General features: G+C 40.9%; 1 protein-coding gene across 2 annotated transcripts in view; it reads right to left on the bottom strand.

Annotated features, from left to right (window-relative positions):
• The window catches only part of atad2b (ATPase family AAA domain containing 2B), an 83,160-nt gene that overhangs the window by 4,815 nt on the left and 65,867 nt on the right, over nucleotides 1-12,478 (bottom strand). For both annotated transcript variants that reach the window (XM_039598653.1, XM_039598652.1), the window contains one exon: nucleotides 6,337-6,465. In XM_039598653.1, coding sequence (XP_039454587.1) covers nucleotides 6,337-6,465 — 129 coding nt within the window. The remainder of the gene's footprint in view (nucleotides 1-6,336; nucleotides 6,466-12,478) is intronic.

The following is a 12,478-nucleotide window of genomic DNA, read 5'->3' as shown; positions in this document are numbered from 1 at the left end:
GTATTAAGTATATGTATTATCCTCTTCAAATTGCATCTGGGCATTTGTTACTCGCCCACCCACACCACAGACACACACACGTTTTGTTTCCCCTCACGTTATTCGGTTGGGGTGCTGAAATGGCTCTTTTGATGTTGAAGGTTGCCGACCCCTGCTCCAAGCTGAGTTACAGAAATCATCTCTTTAATAAAGCCATGCCAGTGTTTGCATCTCTTCTCTCTCACTAAACTGTCTGACTCACTCAGCCCCACCCCCACACTCCCTCTGCATCTGCAGCCTGTTCTCATGCAGCATGGAGGAAGGATCAGCGCAGCTCCAACAATAAATACAAAACCGAAGCTCTCAAATTTAAGAAGATGTCATCTTTTAACGGCACTGAGGAAACCTGTTTGTTTGCGGCCACTTTGTTGGGTACACCTGTTCCAACTGCTCGTTAACCCATGCACCAGTTCAGCCAATCACACGGCAGCAGCCCAATGCATTTAAGCATCTAGACATGGTCGAGCATCAAATTGGAGAAGAAGTGACTTTGAATGTGGCATGGTTATTGGTGCCAGACGGGCTGGGATTTTCCCCACACAGCCATCTCTAAAGTTTACAGAGGATGGTGCAAAAAAGAGAAAATATCCAGTGAGCAGCAGCTCTATGGACAAAAATGTCTTGTTGAGGAGACTGGCCAGACTGCTTCAAGCCAGTAGGAAGACAACAGTAACTCATTACAATCAATGTATGGAGAAGAGCACACGGAGTACCACTCCTGTCAGCTTACAACAGGAAAAACAGTGCCTGGTCTGATGAACCTTGATTTCTGCTGCGACCAACCTGATAATACCTAATAAAGCATTCGGTTCAGATTCAAACTAAGTGTTTAAACACCAAAAGGACAGAACAACACAAATGAACCAATCAGGGCAGCAACAGACCAATATCTCCTGTGCATCTCGGGATAAAATGATTAGTTCTCTCAGTGGATTTGACAAGCGTATAGTGGTCAAGAATTTATCTCTGTTTACCAAGTGATGTTTTTTCTGTGTTTGATTTTTGATCCTAAGTATTGCCGACATCTCACATGAACAATTACATCATGTATTGCTATTCAGCCTAGAAACTGCTTTTGCTTCGTAACATTACTGTTGGCAGTACCCGACCCAAACAAAAGGGAGTCCGCTTTCACTCTTCCCCCCAAAACAGTGCTGCCTGTGTATTTAACTTTCAGGTGACACATCAGAACGCATGAGATCTAATTTAGCTGGAGCCGGGTAAATATAATCACGCCAGTGTTATTCTGCATGAGATTTCAAATTCTCCTCCAACTTCATTTAGAACAACAATTAAGCGCTTAGCACTTCATCATAGCCCCACAGCGATCAACACCAGGTTGCACGAGCTGTAAAAAGCCAGTAAAGCCAAGAAAGGTGAAGCTGATGTTCATTTGAATGAAAAAGTCTTCGGTTTAGAAAATTCCCCGAAAACCTCGGCTCAGCCCATGTTTTTAGACACATCTGTGCTTTTAGCACCTTTTTGCTGTGTTTCACTGTAAACACAGGCACATGCAAATAAGCTCTTCACTGCCTTGACACTTTGCGCCTCTGTGATCTAAAGTTTATCTGCCTGAAGCCCTCGCACGCCGTCATCCCGAGTACACAGCAGACTAACAAGACCTCACAGCACCTCCCCCTTTGTCTCACTGACATAAAGTTAGCCTGTAGCACTCTGTCTCTATCTAACATGGGTGGATGGTGACTTACATGGCAAAGAAGTCTAACCTCTGCACAGCTCAACAGGTCAATTGCAGCCAAACTGCAGTTTTAGGTGTTTTATATCTCACTGGGGCGATCAACGCCATGCATTAAAAGGAAAATCCAGTGTAGCATGCTCTCCGCTGTTAACATGTCATCAATTTGTGATGCTCAACTTTAAATTACTTTGGTGCACCCACCTTGTTTGAACCCATCTTATCTACTCCCACATCACTTACAGATTTCCTCCATTTCCCAGATCTAATTTGCTACAACCCCTGGGAGGACGAGGTTCTCTGCAGCATCTACGTGAAGGTTAGGCGAGAGGGGGAAAAAACGAACGGAAAAAATCAAACAAAAAAATCTTCACAACAACTCAAGTACAAGTTGAGTCATTTTTTCCAGGGAAGAAAGCGTCGAGAGAGAACAATCTTGTGTATTGTTCCTGGATGAAGGTGTTCTTACACAAACCGCTGAAACAGAGTCACAGACTTGCAACGATGAAAGCCAGCGCTGCATAGCCTACTGTCAATGGAGAAACTGATTCTTCTGCCTATTTCATGTAGGTTTCTCTTTATATGGCTATTCAGCACCAAATGTCACAGAAGATCTCAAAAGACTCTTTAAAGAGGACCTGTTACGCTTTTGCATATTTAGGCTACGTTCACACTGCAGGCGAAAGCGCATCAAATCCGACTTTTCTGACCCTATGCGACCCATATCCGATCATGGTATGACAGTGTGAACAGCACAAATCCGATATTTTCAAATCCGATCTGGGTCACTTTCGTATGTTTGTACTGAATCCGATACATATCCGATGTTTTAGAAAGCGACTGCTGTTTGAATGGTCATGTCGCATTAAATCCGTCTTTTACGTCACTGACACAAGACAGACGGCGATTATCAGCACCGGAGACGCGCCCGAGAAGACATCATGAACGCTTCCTGGCCATCCAGTGTAGATGTCAGTGAAACTGTTTGGAAGACAATGTTGGAGAAATGTGAACATTTTATTTGTACTGTATAATCTGCAGATTCTGACAGAAATCTGCAGCTATCCTTTGAAGCACCGCTCCTCTAAAACAGCAATAAGGATAATTATTAGGCCATATGTAAACAACAAAATAACTTTATAACTTAAAGCAAATTTGGGAAACGTAAAGTCTGAAACAAGTCTTTATATTAAGGGCCATCAGTCAAACAATACCGTTTGCTCTGGGTCTAAACAGAGCGCGTTGTGTGTGACGTCTTCTTTTGCGCATGCGGGCCGCTTTGAGCGTTCACACTAGAGCGCGTTTGCTGTCACATTTTATTTGTAGTGTGAACAAGCAGACAAAAAAAATCGGATTTGATCAAAAAATCGGAATTGAGCATTAAGACCTGCAGTGTGAACGTAGCCTCAGTCTTCCAATAGTGCACGGCCAGCATTTCAAATAATGATGCAGTGTGTGTAATCCCCAGAGCCAAAAGCTCAGTCTGAGGCAGTTTTTATACTCTTACCTCTGTATGACGTCAATGAGTGTGCATATGGGGCCACAGAAGTCTTGGTCACCTGCTCTTCAAACCTTCTGATTGTGAGTAACAGCCAATCAGAAAGAAGCTAGCTTAAAAGCAGGGAGAAACGAGCTAAATGCTTGTTTCAGAAAGTCTATAACCTGATGAGGTGCACCAAAGCCCAGTGTAAGATAAATAAAGACCTTTTTTGAACTCCATAATGAAATTCTACTTTAATAATGTGCAGGAATCAAAATACGGTGCTGGAAAATGAGCACAATAGGCCACCCTTGAAGCTCGAGTTCGATATTCGATATTCTATATACGAAATGTATGCCAGGAACCAATCAAATAGTTCAATGGTCAAATTAGTTTTAGGAACAATTAAGCATTTATTCATGACGCTGCTTGGGCTAAACAAGTAGGAAGAAAAGTATTAATTGACCTGCAGGCCAAAGCCCTCAGCAGTATACACACAAAACTGGCAGAGAATTAACCAACTATTGAGAGGTTCAGTTAACCTGACTGGTATCCTGTTCAGCTTTGGCACAGCACAGATTCAGGTTAAAGGTCAAAGGCCCTTACAAAGTCTTTAATTGCTGTCTGAGACACGAGCAAAATATGATACCGGGCCAAGGGAAACACGTACGCCAATTTGTGGACAGGAACATAGCTTGCGTGTTTCTGTGTACAGAGCAGATACGGTCCCTCTGGCTTTAAACGCAGCGTGCTGTCCGCTCCATCTGCTGAAAAGGTCAGCTCTTCAGGAAGACTGAGACGAGCCATGCCCAGAGGAGGACGGCGAGAACGTAAGAGAGACAAATGTATGGACACGCTCCATTTCACTCAGCTCTACAACTCGGACATAAATACCGAGAGTTGCAACGGCGTGCAACGTTAAGTTGAAAAAGGCTGCAGCCCCTATACTCTGGACCACCTCGGTGTGCATCTGTGTGCTTGTGGTTTTGCATTCTCAAGGGAATTACAAGGAGATGACCTGCTGTGGGGTTGAGATGTGTGTTTGGAAATGCAGGCAAACAAAACACGTGCCAGATGAGCTGACATTTCTGCTCTCGAAACACCAATTTAGGCTGGCAGTATGAAACGAACCCAGACACGCGCCCTCCCTCCCTTCACCAGAGCGGCCCGTAGACAGGCGGCACCACCTGGCTGACTGCTCTCTCTCCCTCTCCCTCGCTCTTTGCCGCTTCCTCCCTCTGACATCCTGACAGCCGGCACTGGCTACCAGCGCCAGGACACTGCCATTCCGAGCCCCCTGTCTGCACTGACATCCTACAGCAGCAGCAGATGACCAGATGGGATTCTGGGAAAATATACAGCAGCTTTTTCTGCATGGAACATTGTCAGGAGAGATCCGAAACTTAAAACGAAAAAGTTCCTCTTCATTCAGACCCTTTTGTTTCCTTCGCTTATTATTATTTGCAGTATTTTCCCGAGAGACTTGGGGAAAAAAATAAATGAACATTTGTGGTTATTGTAGCACGAGTTTGTCTTTATATTACATTTTATGATCTACATCTCCCCAAAATTACCATTATGCTACCATAATATAAAACATTATTGTGTGTCAGCGGCTTGATTGCATTCATGAATATAAAATTCTGACTTTCAGTCCTGTGCCGCTAAGATCTTATTCTGGTCGTCTGAAACACAATACCATTTAAAATTGTAATTATTTTGGAAAACAAAGCCATATTGCATTTTTCATGAAGCCTCAGTGGAGTTTAAGAAGTTCAGTACATGTGTTTGGCCAACTAACATCAGAATTATGTGGAATATACTGTGGAGGTCTCCCACAAGCATGTCTCACAGGAACTGAAAACAATTTTTTAAATGCTCTCACTAATAGTTTCCATTGTCCTCATTAGATCACATTCTGCTGCAGAAAAGCCAAAACAGCCACCTCAATTTCTACCCTGATCTAGATCAGTTTATGCTATTCTTACCCATCTCTTCTTCCATAGTCAATATCTAGCCTTTTTTTTGTCATGAATCCCAGTAAGTGCCAAACACGTCTTCTTGTTTCAGTCTGTCGCAGTGTTCAGAGATGTCTAGGCTCCCCAAGGAGAAAGCCATATCTTCTCAGATATCATCTGCCTTTGTGTACAACTGTTTCCAGCTCTTTAATAATCTGAGTTATTTGGCCTGAACAAGGTCATATCTGCAGGACAAAATATAAAAAATAAATATAAAAAGTAACATTTTCTTGACATCCAGGACATCTTGCTTTGAGAATTACTTACTAGTATCCTCGGGATGTTGCATCACTAAAAATGCAAATGTTAAACATACAGACTTACAGAAGGGGAGGGGGTTGTTCGTGGCAATAAAATAAGCATTTTGCATGTTCACTTTGGGCCAGCAGAAACTCCGATATGACTGCGATCTGCTACGCAAGTTGGCTAATTACCCTGCTAGCTATCATTCAAGCATGGAGAAACACATGGCACTCATGTGTCCATGTGACACTAAATCCAAACCAGTTAAATCTATGTTAGGGTTACGAGGGGAGGGTTCTCTGGCCCCCAAGAAGCTTGATTGCGCCTGTCCTTAAACCTACTTTCTGATTAGCCCGAGTTTGTTTTATTTTTACCCTTCTCAGTGCAGGAGTCTTTGGGTGGTGCATGGCTTTAAATGTTTATCCACAAAGGATAAGGTTTAGGTAAAGGGCCTCCACTTTTTGTTAGACCTTGTACTGCTCTCCAAGCTGCAGTTATTGCATGTTTCCCAGAATTTCCTGGCATTGTCCATCTAATTTATATAATAATTTTAAATGTTTGTGGTTTTCAAACAATAAAAAAACATTTATTACCATTTCAATACATTTCTCTATTAAAGAGAATTTGAAAAATGTGAAATATTCTCATTCGAGAAGCTGAAAATGGCAAAATTTGGCATTTTTGTACCTAATGCATTATTTAAAGTGGCAATTAAATGTTATGATTCAACAAACCCACTTTCACCTTTAAGTGAAAAGCTCAAGGCAGACTGCAGTACTGGATAAGGACTATTTTTATATTTTTATGTCACTAAATGCACATTACAAAGGCTACACCAGTGTGTGTTGTGTCTCTCTGACCTCGAGTAGCTGGGTCTTGTCGTACTCTCTACGATGCTTATAGATGCACTGGCTGAGTAGGGAGTACAATCGCTCCAGCTGCTCCACACTGTAACCCTCACTCTTCTTCACCACCATATCCAGTAGAGCCTGCAGGAAACAATGTAAATCATTTGTTTTAGAAAATAAATACATCTCACAGATATATACCACAGATTATTACAATGCAGAAGCAATAACAGCGCAGGCGCAATCGGACAGTCGTACAGTGATGGAACAACGAGTCGCACAAGCAACTCACTGATGCTGGTGCGTCGAGATGCATCATTTGGAGGTCAGCTGCATTCAAAAGCAATTAAGATCAGAATGACAGCTAATTAAGGCTAATCATAATTAGAACCAAGTTTACATTTCACTGCTACTTTAATTAAAACATTCTGGACAGTCAAAGGCCCTTTTAATTGACCCGTTCTTCACATTTTACCCAAACCGAAGTCTGTGTGTATATGCGCTTCTATTTAAACACGCAGCTCATCAGAATGCACGGACTGAGACAGCAAAGGCACAATAATTAAAGTTATCATCACTGACACAAGGCAAACAGAGAAACCTCAACTGAAATTAAATGGTGTGGGAGAGACAGAGAGAGGGAGAGACAGAGAGAGAGAGAGAGAGAAAACTTGCTTGAAAAACATAAAATCAAAGCAATATGATGATTAATAAGACATGGATGTTTGTCAGAGCCTCATCAGTGAACGTCTGAGAGATAATTACAGTGAGCAAAAGAACGAAAATTGCAGAGGTAAAAGGTTAGCATTGTATTAATCACTGTACTCCATCTGACAATGGGCTCTGTTTAAATGACAGTTGGCCTGATTAAAGTTAAACTGAGGCTTCACATCAAGAGAAACTTCAGCAGAAACTTAATCCCAAGACAAAGTCTGCTCATAACCGGAAATCTGGCCTGAAGAAAAATAGTATTTTTTTTTAGGATTTTTTTACCTTTTAGCTTCTATTAAGATACACCACAACTGGGAGCCACGTACCTGCCACCAATATTATTATTGTTATTATTCTTCATAACTGAAAGAATGAAAAACATCGTGCGTGATGCATTAGTCATAATGGTTCGTATCGAATTATCGTGACAAACATTTGCTACTGTTGTATAACTGCTCTTCATCTCAATGCTGACTAACGTAATCAATGACCTCCTAAAAGCCTTTTAGTTTTTTTAGATTGGTTTTTCTGCTACAAACATCACATGGAGAGAGAAATTACACGTACTTCCAACTAAACACCATTATCTGCATCAATGTTTTCACATTTTGTATTTAGAAGAATGGATAAACTCCAGCTCAAAGTGGACTTAATATGTCCGTTCCAGCTCCATATTTATTATCCTTGGAGTCTATTAGAGTACCTCTGCATAATTCACAATTCAAAATAAACATTATTCATCTCATATTAGGCCTTGGTGCAGCCCCTCAGCTCCTCTTACAAACATAAGGTTTGAACAGCAGGTTGGCAAGTCCACTGGGTAATGTGCCGGAGACGACTATATTAAGGATACATAATCTCTTTGACATCATAAAGCACCACAAATAAATAAAATAAAAAAAAATGTGTTAGAGCAATAATTAATATGAAAAACCACAGTGTGACAGAACATCAGAAAAAGCTTTTACAGCTTCACTTTCAGTCACATAAACATTTCTATAGTGGCTGAAGTCAGTCTGATTCAAGACTTTGTTTCACCTGTTAGTTACTTCTCACCTTCTTCTACAGTTATCAGTAAACGTCACATGTTTAATCAGCTTCCTGAACACAGACAGCCATCATCTGTTCGCCACAGTAGTTGCCGTTATTATCACACTCTTAATTCCTGAAAACACTGTATTTAAAACAATCTCTATGCAGATTGACAGCTGCGCTCGCAGGCTGCCATATTCGAAAAGCAGAGAAGCATATGTTCCTGCACTTTTCTGTCAAGATGGAGGGCATGTGGAAAGAAGAATGCAATCAGGTTAAATTACTTACATTGTACAAGTTTTCTTCTAATCAGTTTATGCAAAGGTCTATTTCATCCCTCTGAAACTGAAAAAAAAGCGGGCGTGTTTCTTCTGATTGGGGTGTTTAAACTAAGCATTATATTTACTGTTTCAGCTTTTGAAATGATTACAAGCGGAACACCAGACTCTGTATAAGCACAGCCGCTAAATGCACACCATATAGAACTTAAAGGTCCAGAAAACGGGGCTTTGAGAAGATTATACCTTTGAAACATTCAAACTTTCATAATTTCATCTGGTAGTATAGAAAATCACTGGTTATATCCCTTTTCATAAGAACTTCCACCTGGCCAATCTAATAACCGAGTCCCTTGACAAATAATGTCTACATAAAGAAGCTAAGAACATGAAAAAAATCTAATATTCAGAATTCATGCAGAGCGATAATCATGATCTCTGCAACACTGGGAAAAAAAGTGCCATCAGCTGCTACATATTGAATATATTTTACTGGTGTCTTTTTTGTACTTTTTTCACATTAACTCTGGCCTAACATCAGGGGAGCTATCAGGTTTCATAGTTTCAATCCAGCCATAAGAACTAATAAAAGAGGTCCAAATGGAGCACATCACAGTGAGATGCCGGTTTTAACAACACATGCATAAAAGCTTTAATTAGCATCATTACCGACCCATCTCACATGTGTAATAATGTCAGCCAGCCTTCCTTTCATCTCACTGCCACTGCATTTCTTTCCATTTTTCATCATGTTCTCCAACTCTTGCTTTAAGTGCATTTCTCTACTTTATAATGCACCTTTTTCTCCTGAGATAGTTCATCTTCTCACCTCAAGCCATTTTCACTGTTTCACACAGCCTCTTCTCACCTCCTCTTCAACTGCATTTCCGACATTACTATTGCACAACAGTCTTTGCTTCTGGTGTATTTGTCTTTGCATTCTCCTCTCTTCTGCGGCTTTCTTTCCCCTCTTTGTTCTCTCTCTCTCCATTTCTTCACTTTATTCTCCTCTTACTGTTACCAGGCTGATTGCAGCAGTGCACTTCCCAGCCTTTGTCAGCTTGATCAGGGTGTCGGCGACACTGTGGGGTAAATGGTGTGAGAGGGTCTTACATGGGCTCAGTGACTGAGTGAGCTCACAGCACACAAAAGGGCCGTAATCCCATGCGTTAAAGACTACTACTGACATGGGCCATTTAACCTCACCCCTTCTAAACTCCTTGCTCCATCTTCCCCCACAACCTTTTCTTTACCACATCTCTATCTATGCTTCTTAAGAGCACAGATTCAAAAGGGAGGGGTGGGATGCCTGCGATTTTAGACAACAAGGCTGAATAAGGGTATAAAGTGTCATTAGCGGCAAACTCAGAGCTTTTGTTAACGTGGCAAGCACAAATATTTAATAAAATGCAGTATTTCCACTTAAAAATCTCGAAAATGTGCAGAATGTAAGTGCAATCCACTGGATTTACAGTCGCTGTATGCTTCAGGTATTTTGCAAACAAATCCCTTTTTCAAATAAGCATGCTGTACACAGTCAGGCATGCAGACTGGAGCTGACTGTGATACAGTAGAGGGTCTTCTTTGATCACTGAAGGCTTCACTATCTACACGCACATGTGTGTTGGAGAGACTTCCTCACCACTGGCTGAGAGAAGAGGGTTAGCAGGCAGAGAGGGAGGAGAAAAAAACTCAACAACAAGGACTCAAAACCCAACAGTCTCCGTCACAAGGGACGCTATTAAGCCTTCAATATCTGCCTCTAAGAACAATTCAGCCCGCTCTTCCTGTTAACTAAGATTTTGTGTCTCCAATAGTAGCAAATGAATGAATTATTAATGATTCTGGTTTGTTTGTTACCTTCAGCTGAGGCAGACACTGGATTTGGATTTTCTGATTTACTTATTTTTTAAAAGTCATGGTGGCAAATAATGTGGTTTACAGGGCACTCGGTCACACGGATAATGCAATATTGATAGTGTTACAAGGGTCAGGGACAATCATGATGAATCGTATTACCATGGTCCCAGAACATTAAAATGAAATGGTGTTCCCGTTCAGTTGCCCATGTAAAAACCGCTGCAGGGGTCGACAACTCATCTTAAATATGCAACGCTTGGCTTTACAGGAAAATGCCATTAGATTACAGTGAATTCTCTTTACTTTAGTATAGGAGGAAAAAAGGTTTTTCGTTGCTATATATGGTAACGTCTTTTGTGCAAAGTATGCAATCTAATATCTGAATAAAATGAGTCCACTGATACTGTTTAAGAACGGCATTACTCTCTTCTAACTGATGATTTTAATATTTACCTATGTAAATGAACACATCATGCTCTGTGTGCCATTAGGTTTATGCAGTGACTCAGACACTTACACAATGAGTAGAACACTGAATTCAGAATCACACACACACACACACACACACACACACACACATACACAAAAATTATAAATCACGAATCAAAATAAATGTATATAAATGTTATTATATTCTCTCACACACAAAGATCAATAAAGGAGTTAACTTTAATTGATAGAAAACTTAGAGACCTAAGGGCTGGTTTCCTGGGCAGGGGGTAAATTAAACTATTCTAAGACTTTAATCTAGAAATGTCAATCCTAGTGGTTTTCCTAATACATCTTAAATGTTGTTCTACAGAATAGAGCTGCCTGGGATAGTTCAAACTTTATCTCAGGACCTAAAATGTCCTGAAGCACATGGCTTCAATCTCAATTAGGAGGAAAAAATCTGAGCAATGAGTATTTTTTTTTTTTTTTACTCAAAAAGACTGATAACAATATGAGCCTTATAAATCAAATAGTCCATACATGACATGAAATACTTTCACAGAGTCTGGGTAGGAATATAGAACATTGAGATATGTGAAAATGACCAAATTTAAAATCTGCAGGTTTCATTTGGCAAGTCCTTGGCAAAAAAAAAAGTATTACAAGATAAAAATTACAATTGGGGGGGAAAAGATAATAAGATGGAAAAAATAAGGAAGGAAAAGGAGGAAAGAAATTTCATATTTTACAGACTCAAGACAGGAGAGATCCAATATCACCAGGTAATAAAGGAGAAGAACACCAAACAGACCTCCACATACACCCAGCAAAATTATCAGATGAAGATATGTTTACCAAACAAATGCACAGGGGAGAAAAATTTAATACAGAAAAGATTTAGGTCAAGGTTATGGAAAAGGATTTGCTAATGAACTGATAAGATTAAACTTTGGGGAGAGCTCAAGGGAAATAAAGGGTAATCAATACAAACTCCTTTCCATGTGTCGTGCAACCAGTGTGCAGGAAGAGTAAAGTGTTAAACAGTGAAAGATGCTGACCGAGCACTAAGCATTTCACACCGTCTGTGCATTATGAGGGTATGCTTTTGGAATATACAAAAGCTTGTACAGCCTGGTAAAGCTGGATTCATCTGAATAAGCAGTGCAGCTTAAAGCGTTACAGCAGGTATTTGTTATCATAGGATTTGAGCAGTGAGGAGGTGGCGGAGGCTTGAAATTCATTACTACAGACCTACTTTCACGATACATTATTAACACACACAAGATAACTGACCTGGAATCGCAGCCTGCCCATAAATTAACAACTGCAATAGCATCTTAACAGGATTGTTACCTTTCAGTCAATTGACTCGGTACAACACGTAAGTATGGGATATCACATCCCTGCGTTTTCTGGCTGAAGAAACCTTGATGCAAGCCAGGTATACCACCTGCCATCAAATCATCCCCCAGTTCTTACATTCTTCACCTCGCTAAGAACACCTCTGCGGAGTTGGGATGGCTTGCTAAAGCAAATTAGCTATGTGTCCTGCCAGCTTAAGTTTAGCTTAACGGCTTCTGTTGGTGTTGGCCTCCACCGTGCAGCTGCTGCGTAGGCTGCCTGCGGTGCGCTAATTTTGAGTCTTCCTATGCAGCGTTTTGAAATGGACACTAAACCGAAGCAAGCAGGGCAGAACTCTTCTGTTCGGCCCCGTCCTCAGGGGTGCGGTTTCTCTTCTCATGACAGTGGATGCCTCATTCTCTGTGTCCGGTGCGTGCACTATCTACCTACATTGAGCGCACTCTGTGTGTGCATTTATGTTACCTGCTTCGCTAATACAG

This window comes from Oreochromis aureus, linkage group 15 (assembly GCF_013358895.1).
Source record: "Oreochromis aureus strain Israel breed Guangdong linkage group 15, ZZ_aureus, whole genome shotgun sequence".
Classification (NCBI taxonomy): domain Eukaryota; kingdom Metazoa; phylum Chordata; class Actinopteri; order Cichliformes; family Cichlidae; genus Oreochromis; species Oreochromis aureus.
This window is presented reverse-complemented; position numbering and strand designations above follow the sequence as displayed.